Raw genomic sequence first — 10,407 nt, 5'->3', positions numbered from 1 at the left:
ATTACGTTAAGTTGTTACATTACATTGTTACATTACGTTGTTACATTACGTTGTTACCTTACGTTGTTACATTACGTTAAGTTGTTACATTACATTGTTACATTACGTTGTTACATTACGTTGTTACGTTGTTACATTACGTTGTTACGTTGTTACATTACGTTGTTACATTACGTTGTTACCTTACGTTGTTACATTACATTGTTACATTACGTTGTTACATTACGTTGTTACATTACATTGTTACATTACGTTGTTACATTACGTTGTTACATTACGTTGTTACATTGTTATATTACGTTGTTACACTACGTTGTTACATTACGTTGTTACATTGTTACATTACGTTGTTACATTACGTTACATTACGTTGTTACATTGTTACATTACGTTGTTACATTACGTTGTTACATTACGTTAAGTTGTTACATTACGTTGTTACATTACGTCGTTATATTACGTTGTTACATTAAGTTGTTACATTAAGTTGTTACATTACGTTGTTAATATTTTAACATAAACCATGATCTTTTTTCTAACGTTACAAAACGTGTCATTGTGTGTTTCTGCAAGCGTCAAACGCGGCTGATATGAAACGTTCAGAAACGCCAACATTCAACGTATCCCGTGTTTACAGAAACAAACAATGCCAACATTTCTTCTGGCTGTCGAGTTTTCTTTACTTGCCGTAGGGAAAATTAGTGATTTAGTGAGGATGCTAAAACCTTTTCTAGTTTTGTGAAAGACATTGATTCTGCCAGAAGAATATCAAATAATTTTTTACCTAAAATTGCATTAAAAAAATTGTTTTCAAGTTTTAAAAAAAAATGTGTGTATCATGTAACGAGAAATAATGAAAGCAAGAAAAAGAAAACTTAATGAAGAAGACTTTCAAAACAATACTTGAACTAAGTAGATTTTTATTGGAAACAGGTTGAAATAATCTTCCAACACTGAGAAACTTTTTTTCACTCACAGAAAAAATGACTTGATAAGAATGATTTTTTTTTTCCTGCAGTGAACACGGAGCCAATAAACCACGTTAAGTGTTTTGTGAGAAGACTACAGCAGAGACTCTGATCGCTCATTCTCAGTCTGTTATCTCCTCCTGAATGAAATAATAGTGAAATAAAACTCTCTCATTTCGCTGAGGGGTCCCCCGGGAGCCTGTGGAGGGGCCCCTCGAGGGTCCCCAGACCCCACTTTGGGAGCGGTCGGTGGGGGCCCACGTTTACAGGCTTGCGGTAATGATGCTTGTTTGTCCAGCGGTCTGTAAATCACACCGACATTAGAGCTGTCACAGGATCCACTGGAGACACAGCAGACCATCACTAACACCCCCCCGAACCCACCGGATCTATAACGGGCAGCCAAACACACAAAAACAAAGAGTACGGCGAATCTGCAGAGCTCATAAAAGTAGTTTTAAACCAATACAGACCATCTTTAACAACAGGAACCTCTAGACGTACAACAGCAGATCGTTTAGCATTCAAATGTGAAAGGAGTTTTAAAACTTAAAACGTACAGATTTAATTAATTTAAATACGTTCATCTCGGGACGGATGAAGATTCAAACTAACACCAATTAACACCACTGATTTTAAAGTGGCATGAAAACGTAATTTGCATGTTTAAATTGGCTAATCAGCGACTTCCAAAGGACTTCAACTGATGTGAAGAAGAACATTATCAGCCACACTTTCAGCAGAGAGAGAAATATCTAACATTTGAATGCTTCTTATACAGGCGTGATTGAAACTCTTTAACTCTTCCACTGTGTGTTTTCATTTCAGTCACCCAAAAATGTTTTATTCAGCGCTCGGTTGTAGTGAGCTCCATCCTCTCATGTCAATCCTGGTTGATAAAAAAACCAAGATGGCGACCGCCAAAGATACATTGTTGCGTTGTTACGTTGTTGCGTCGTTACGCTGTTGCGTCGTTACGTTCCGTTACGTCGTTCCGTCACGGCGTTACACTGTTGTAACGTGAGATTCAACCGCTGTAAGACCCGACTAAACCGGACTGGGTTTGACAAATTTGAGACCCAATCCCAAATCCTTTATTTATATAATAATAATGAGAATGATAATCATAATAGTAATAAAATAATGAAAAATAATAATAATAATAATGATGGTGATGATTATAATAATAATAAAAATGATAATAATAAAAATAAAAACTCCCCTTTCTCTCTCTCTCTTTTAGGGACTGAACCCTCCCTCAAAGTGGCTCTGAATCCTCGTCTCCTCCCTCCTCGTCTCCTCGTCTCCTCCCCCCTCTGCGGCGTTCTGTCTTCATTCTCACAGCGTTCTTCATTCATTACAGCAGCTTCGCCGGGAGACGAGCAGCTTTTATTGGCACTGCTGCCTGTAAAATCGGCCGAGAGACTAACCTTTAAAGTGAGGAAGAGAGAAGGAGGGTTTGTTAGAGGAGAGATGGACGTAGAAGCAACACACACACACACAGTGCTGTAAATGTGTCTATCTGTGTGAAATAATGACTGTGTGTGTGTGTGTGTGTGTGTGTGTTGTGATATTTATTGGGAAGCGACGGCTCCTTTAACCTCGCCCATCGAACGCCCAGCGCTCCCATTAAGGCTGACTGGGACGTCCACAGGGAGAGAGAGAGTGAGAGTGTGTTTGTCTTTGAAGGGAGAATCTTTAAAAGGCAATAGGTTGTTTTCTTGGAGTGTTTATGGGCCGATACCTCTGACTGAGTGTATTTATAGTGAAAGGTGTACTGTAAGTACAACAGGGCCTCAATTTAGCTCATCACAAGAAAAAACACTTCTTTGTCAGACAGTCTATTATTATTATTACTGCGTATGATTGATCATATCTTAGTGAGACGCCTCCTGTTTGCTCTAACACTGAATTCAAAATTGAATTTGAGCAACATTTCCTGTCTTTCCAAGAGTGAAATGAGAAGATCGATATTTATGCTGCATTCATGTGGTGTCAGAATAATAGAAAAAATGTGTTACCGACAGGAAAAACCTCCGGTTCTGCCGAGTGAAGTGTCTTAAAGCTGCATTCTCTCTAGTGTCCACCAGGGGGCGACTCCTCTGGTTGTATAGAAGTCTATGAGAAAATGACTCTACTTCTCTCTTGATTTATTACCTCAGTAAACATTGTAAACATGAGTTTATGGTCTCAATCTCTAGTTTCAAGTCTTCTTCAATACAGCATGATGTTCATTTAGTACATTATGGTCCATTTAGAGTCAAACAGACCATAAAGCAGGGGATGCTTTAGGGCGGGGCTACACGGTGATTGACAGGTCTCTCTCTACCAGAGACGTATTTTAGTCATAATAATTATTCTTTTTTTTTTTCTCGCTGCCATGCAAATACTGAAAACAGCCATCAACGTAGGATTATCAGAGGAGCACGTGAATGATCTCATGTGTAAACTGGAGTAGGACGTTGTTAGCTTAGCATAGCGAGTGTAAGCAGGGGGCGAAACAGCTAGCATGGCTCTGTCCAAAGTCGGCCAACACCCCTAAAGTTAACCGATTAATATCACCTGTGTTTTTAACATTTATTAAGAAAGTCTTGATTTCCATTCTCACCGTAGCATGTTGTGCTACCATGCTAAATGTTACTGGAATGCTAACTCTAGTTGGGTTAATACTGATAATGTTGATCATGAGTACATTAGCATGCTAATTGTAGCTGTATTAGCATGCTACCATGCTAAATGTTACATGATCAGTTTCCCTTTACTGTAGTAAAGGTACATATACCACACTGTGAAAAAATGACTTAATATATGTATATACAAATAACTATATATTAAGTATATCTGTTACAAGTAAAGGTTCTGCATTGACAACGTAGTAGAATAAAATACTCAAGTAAAGTAAAAGTACCTGGAACTTGTACTTAAGTTAAGTATTTTGAGTGAATGATGAGAAGCATGCTAACTGTTAGCATGTCACAATTAGCATTAGACAACATTTAAAACGTCAAGACGTGAAAGTTAACATCGTGTTTTTATTCATTCTTTGATGTCACAAACAATATTATTTTGGCAAAAGCATCTTGTTTGGCTGCATCTGATGAGACGACAACCAACAATAAACAGACGACATTGAGAAAAATAGATTTTTGTTGAACAAACAAATAAAAATGTAATAAAAACCCATCAGTCAAACTAAGATGTTTGAAGCATCACTCAGGTTATTGTTTAAACTGTTGCTCTCCACGTCTCTGTTGTCGGTTGTGTTTTTAGAAACAGAGTCATCTTTGGAGCGGCCCGGTTCAGAGTCCGGTACAGGGTTGTCGGGTCACTTCCCCGGGCAGAAGGGGCACGAGTTGTTCTTGCTGGACTGCAGCCAGACCCTGATGCAGTCTTTGTGGATGGTGTGTGAGCAGCTCAGCGGGTGGCGGCTCTCCGGATCCACGTGGTTCTGGCACATCAGGCAGAGTTTACGGACCCCGACCGCCGGACCTCCACCACCGGCTGCCGCCGCTGCCGTCGGCCTCTGGATGGGGCCCGGTGGAGCGGGCCGGCTGATGGGCCCAGGCGCCGACCGCTCGCTCTGCGCCAGCTTGAAGCCGACCTGCTCGATCACCTCCTCCATGGACATGCCGGCCAGCGTGCCGCGGGAGCTCTTCACCTGCTGCAGCAGCGACATCAGCTGATCCCTGGTGCATTGTGGGAAACGAGTCCTGAGCCTCTCCAGGAACTTGTCGAGTTTGCCGGCGGGGGCGGAGCCGGCGGCAGTGGGAGGAGGGGAAGCAGCTACAGGGTGGATGGGCTGAACGGGAGGCGACGGAGAGAGACTGGGAGGGGGAGTCACCCTCATGTGGGGCTGGAACTGAGGCGGAGGCATGTGGAGGGGCTGGTGCTGGGGGGGGAGGGGGAGTGGGTGTGGGAGGGGGGGCTGGAACTGGAGACGGGGCGGTGGGAGGTGCTGGTAGCGGTGACGGTACTGGGGATGGTAAGGGGGCTGATAGGGGGGCTGGTAGTGGAGCGGGTGTCTCTGGGGAGGGAAGGGTCGGTTCATTGGGAATGGAGGAGGGGGGGGCATGAACTGGGGGCGGACCAGTGGCTGCATCACCTGATTGAACCTCAGGTCGGCCTGTGGGAGGAAAGAAGAGTCGGTAAAGATAAGAAGTAAAGCGTCTCAAACGTTGCTGCTGCTCATCTCTCTCACTAAGGGCTGGTCTAAGCCCGGCCTGAGCCAGCCCGAACAGAAAACAAGTCTTACTCTTATACGTCCTCAATTTGTAGACATATCTTTTACGTCTTACCATGGGGACCTGAGGCAGAGACGGGACGTTGATCCTGGGGAGGGACTCTAACTCCCGACCCTGCTGGAGCTGCTGCAGGACCTCCTGGAAGCGGCTCTGGAGCTCGGCCCGGTTCCTCCGGACCAGACCTTCCTTCTTCTCCCACTTCTGCCGCTCGTGGAGGAACTCCTGCGGGGACTCCACCCGGACGGTGTTCAGGTACTGACCCACCTGGTACAGGTTACACACAAGGTCAACGTGTTTTATATCGCACACTGGCGATCCGTACTGACCCCTCACAGATTGTCAGTTTAACGTTAACCATCAGAGTGTAAATAAAGTTTTACAGACTCAGTAGAACATGTGTTTCTAGTCTCTGATCATGTTTCATTGTAAACAACCAATCAGTGTTTAAAGCAACAGGAGGAGATCTAGTAACGTTAGCAGCACCGCTAACGGCTAACCAACAGAAGGAGAGCTAGTAACGTTAGCAGCACCGCTAACAGCTAACCAACAGGAGGAGAGCTAGTAACGTTAGCAGCACCGCTAACGGCTAACCAACAGGAGGAGAGCTAGTAACGTTAGCAGCACGGCTAACGGCTAACCAACAGGAGGTTCACTTCAGGTACATCATGATGCCTTCAGGCTCTGCTCAGTGAACATGAGTACTGGCTGAAGGTACATTATAACGTTATCATGATGTGTTCACATGTCATCTGTAAAATGTGGTTTTGGTGATGAACTAGAATAAATCCAGTAGTTTGAAGGAGATGTTTTCACGTTAATATAAAATAGATATTAGAGATGAATTATGATGTTTAACTTCTAACACGAGCTCTAAGAACATTATTATACTTCATTACAATAATGAGATTTATTTTAATCCATAAAAATACAATCTTTTATTTTCTTATCATTTGAATTGTGTTTTTATGAAGAAAGAAAACACTATAAATTACTAAAACAAAGTAAAAAGTATAACATTTAGTATTTTTGATGGTTTACTGACTTCAGAGCGTTGAAATGATTTGTTGGGACGGTGTCTGGGTCCTTGTAGACCAGCTGCTATAATCAAACATCAAAGGGATCTGTATCTGGTAATATGGATCATTGGTGATCATCATTGATCGCCCCTCCTGGCATCCGTACCTCTCTGAGCCAGCCCTCGATGCGAGCCATGGCGACATCCCTCTGCTTCTCCACGGCGGCGATCTCGTCCCTTAAGGCCCTCAGCTCGGCCTCCCGCGCCTCCTTCCTCGCTTGCTCCATCTGTCGCCTCAGCTCATCCAGCTCCTCCTGCCACCTCTGCTGCTCCTCGCTCTGCTCCTCCGTGAGCGCCACAAGCCTCCGGTCGCTCTCCTCCATCTCCTTGTCCAGCCTAGAGAGTAAGAGGGGGAGAGATTATATATTGTTTGTCTAGGGAAAATATGAAAAAAGACAACAGCGTTCCTTAATGTCCGCTGTGTTTGTGGTCTTTACAAGAGGAGAGACAGCTAGCATAGCAAGCGAGAGGAGAGAAAGCTAGCATAGCGAGCGAGAGGAGAGAAAGCTAGCATAGCGAGCGAGAGGAGAGAAAGCTAGCATAGCAAGCGAGAGGAGAGAAAGCTAGCATAGCCAGCGAGAGGAGAGAAAGCTAGCATAGCCAGCAGGAGGAGAGAAAGCTAGCATAGCAAGCGAGAGGAGAGAAAGCTAGCATAGCAAGCGAGAGGAGAAAAAGCTAGCATAGCAAGCGAGAGGAGAAAAAGCGAGGAGAGAAAGCGAGCATAGCAAGCGAGAGGAGAGAAAGCTAACATAGCCAGCGGGAGGAGAGAAAGCTAGCATAGCAAGCGAGAGGAGAAAAAGCGAGGAGAGAAAGCGAGCATAGCAAGCGAGAGGAGAGAAAGCGAGCATAGCAAGCGAGAGGAGAGAAAGCGAGCATAGCAAGCGAGAGGAGAAAAAGCTAGCATAGCAAGCGAGAGGAGAGAAAGCTAGCATAGCAAGAGAGAGGAGCGAAAGCTAGCATAGCAAGCGAGAGGAGCGAAAGCTAGCATAGCAAGCGAGAGGAGCGAAAGCTAGCATAGCAAGCGAGAGGAGCGAAAGCTAGCATAGCAAGCGAGAGGAGCGAAAGCTAGCATAGCAAGCGAGAGGAGAGAAAGCTAGCATAGCAAGCGAGCAGAGAGAAAGCTAGCATAGCAAGCGAGCAGAGAGAAAGCTAGCATAGCAAGCGAGAGGAGAGAAAGCGAGCAAGCGAGAGGAGAGAAAGCGAGCAAGCGAGAGGAGAGAAAGCGAGCAAGCGAGAGGAGAGAAAGCGAGCAAGCGAGAGGAGAGAAAGCGAGCAAGCGAGAGGAGAGAAAGCGAGCAAACGAGAGGAGCGAAAGCTAGCAAACGAGAGGAGCGAAAGCTAGCAAACGAGAGGAGCGAAAGCTAGTAAGCGAGAGGAGAGAAAGCTAGTAAGCGAGAGGAGAGAAAACTAGCAAGCGAGAGGAGAGAAAACTAGCAAGCGAGAGGAGAGAAAGCGAGCAAACGAGAGGAGCGAAAGCTAGCAAACGAGAGGAGAGAAAGCTAGCAAGCGAGAGGAGAGAAAGCTAGCAAGCGAGAGGAGAGAAAGCTAGCAAGCGAGAGGAGAGAAAGCTAGTAAGCGAGAGGAGAGAAAGCTAGTAAGCGAGAGGAGAGAAAACTAGTAAGCGAGAGGAGAGAAAACTAGTAAGCGAGAGGAGTGTTCGTGGTCTTCACCTGTTCCTCTCCTCCTCTGCTCGGTTCTTCTCTGAGGTCATTTCCTGTTTCTTGGCTAAGAAGTTCTTTCTGGTGGCTTTGGAGTTGTTCAGCTGCAGTTTAACTCGCAGAGACTCCAGTTTGTCCAGAAGAGCCTGAAAACACAGCGGAATACGCTTCTGTTACACTGTGTGTGTGTGTGTGTGTAGGTGTGTGTGTGTGTGTCGGTCTCTCACCTGGTGCTGCCGTGTCGCCTCCTCCTTCTTCTTCTGCACTAGCTGTTTGTGTTTCTCGTGTGCCAGCTCCTCCTCTTCCTGCTTCTTCATCAGACCGTCGTACTGCTCCGAGAGGCCTGAGCCGTACTCCAACATGGACGCCACCTGGCTCTCCCAGTCCGGCTCCGTGTTGACGGCCGACTCCGAGGTCGTGCTGTCCGTCTGCACGGCCTGGACCGTCTGCAGCAGGTCTGGGAGAGGAAACACAAAACAGTGAGCGAGAGGAGAGAAAACTGTCAACAAGAGGAGAAAAGACGAGTAAACAAGAGGAGAGAAGGCTAGTAAACAAGAGGAGAGAAGGCTAGTAAACAAGAGGAGAGAAGGCTAGTAAACAAGAGGAGAGAAAGCTAGTAAACAAGAGGAGAGAAAGCTAGTAAACAAGAGGAGAGAAGACTAGTAAACAAGAGGAGAGAAGGCTAGTAAACAAGAGGAGAGAAGGCTAGTAAACAAGAGGAGAGAAGGCTAGTAAACAAGAGGAGAGAAGGCTAGTAAACAAGAGGAGAGAAGGCTAGTAAACAAGAGGAGAGAAAGCTATTAAACAAGAGGAGAGAAGACTATTAAACAAGAGGAGAGAAGACTATTAAACAAGAGGAGAGAAACTAGTAAACAAGAGGAGAGAAACTAGTAAACAAGAGGAGAGAAACTAGTAAACAAGAGGAGAGAAGACTAGTAAACAAGAGGAGAGAAACTAGTAAACAAGAGGAGAGAAGACTAGTAAACAAGAGGAGAGAAACTAGTAAACAAGAGGAGAGAAACTAGTAAACAAGAGGAGAGAAGACTAGTAAACAAGAGGAGAGAAACTAGTAAACAAGAGGAGAGAAACTAGTAAACAAGAGAGAAACTAGTAAACAAGAGGAGAGAAGACTAGTAAACAAGAGGAGAGAAGACTAGTAAACAAGAGGAGAGAAACTAGTAAACAAGAGGAGAGAAACTAGTAAACACGAGGAGAGAAACTAGTAAACAAGAGGAGAGAAACTAGTAAACAAGAGGAGAGAAGACTAGTAAACAAGAGGAGAGAAGACTAGTAAACAAGAGGAGAGAAGACTAGTAAACAAGAGGAGAGAAGACTAGTAAACAAGAGGAGAGAAGACTAGTAAACAAGAGGAGAGAAAGCTAGTAAACAAGAGGAGAGAAAGCTAGTAAACAAGAGGAGAGAAAGCTAGTAAACAAGAGGAGAGAAGACTAGTAAACAAGAGGAGAGAAGACTAGTAAACAAGAGGAGAGAAGACTAGTAAACAAGAGGAGAGAAACTAGTAAACAAGAGGAGAGAAACTAGTAAACAAGAGGAGAGAAAGGTGAAAACTGACAGTAAACAAAGAAAAAGCCACACAGTGACTAAAAGAGCAAACAGAATGATTTAAAGACTCTTTTCTGGATTCTTCTCCAGGAACAGCTGCTGATAGTATTTTATACTAGAAAGTGATTTTAAAGACTTCTCTTCATCTGGACGGAGACGTCACACAGTTTATAACACAAACATACAATCAAGTATATTATGATGTAATAATATGTGACCCGTGGGGGAAAGTCACTAAATACCAGATAAAGTATTTAAAATGAGCTCCACCATCACCAGCTGCAGCATTAAAGTCACCCACACATTTGAATCCAGTGATATAATATATATTATCCTGAAACATGTCTGCATGAAGACTACTTTTAGTATATTTTGATGCCATTGCTTAGTAAACATTATAGAGGAGGACTTTTACTTTTAACCTAGTATTTTCAGTGTGGTGCGAGTACTTTTACTTCACTAAATACTTCCTCCTCCAGCAGTTACTCCCTTTCTAAACACTGGCATGTTTTTACCTTCCATCGTCATGTTTGCTATCGCTAGCTCCAGGTCCTCCTCCTCCTCCTCCTCCTCCTCCTCCTCTTCTTCTTCTTCTTCCTCTTCCTCCTGGTTCAAACATCGGACGTCTTCTGATGCTATGCTGGCTATCTCCCCGCTAGCAGCCATGCTAACATCGGTACAGAAACGGAAATTCAATTTAAAACCCTTCACGGGTTTGAGTTGTCTGAAGCCGGTCAGAGCCGATGTAAACCCCGCGAGTTAGCTAACAAGCTAGCTAGCGACGGCAGCGGTAACTTCCGGCGCCTTAAAAGTTATTTAAAATAACAGTATTAACTTTATTAGCTGTGGTTTTAACGCCAGTGATTCGCTAACGACGCGGAAGTAACACTGGATATGATCCC

The 10,407-nt window shown here is 44.3% G+C and overlaps 1 protein-coding gene across 1 annotated transcript; it reads right to left on the bottom strand.

Moving 5' to 3' along the window:
• Positions 1 to 3,980: 3,980 nt before the first annotated feature.
• Positions 3,981 to 10,407, bottom strand: rnf214 (ring finger protein 214). The gene is made up of 6 exons (XM_076082550.1): positions 10,021 to 10,407; positions 8,170 to 8,399; positions 7,955 to 8,088; positions 6,392 to 6,620; positions 5,264 to 5,473; positions 3,981 to 5,091 (listed from the first exon to the last, which is right to left on the bottom strand). The coding sequence occupies exons 1-6, from the start codon at positions 10,169 to 10,171 to the stop codon at positions 4,294 to 4,296; spliced, it is 1,752 nt and encodes a 583-aa protein (XP_075938665.1). The 5' UTR covers positions 10,172 to 10,407; the 3' UTR covers positions 3,981 to 4,293.

The sequence above is a fragment of the Anarhichas minor genome, unplaced genomic scaffold (assembly GCF_050575085.1).
Source record: "Anarhichas minor isolate MPS153535 unplaced genomic scaffold, ASM5057508v1 ptg000095l, whole genome shotgun sequence".
NCBI classification, from domain to species: domain Eukaryota; kingdom Metazoa; phylum Chordata; class Actinopteri; order Perciformes; family Anarhichadidae; genus Anarhichas; species Anarhichas minor.
This window is presented reverse-complemented; position numbering and strand designations above follow the sequence as displayed.

Coding starts and splice junctions, on each gene's coding strand:
- rnf214 (XM_076082550.1), bottom strand. CDS start 10,171: ATGGCTGCTAGCGGGGAGATAGCCAGCATAGCATCAGAAGACGTCCGA. Junction 8,089..8,169: donor AGGCGACACGGCAGCACCAG/GTGAGAGACCGA, acceptor CTGTGTTTTCAG/GCTCTTCTGGACAAACTGGA. Junction 5,474..6,391: donor TCGAGGGCTGGCTCAGAGAG/GTACGGATGCCA, acceptor AACCTGTACCAG/GTGGGTCAGTACCTGAACAC.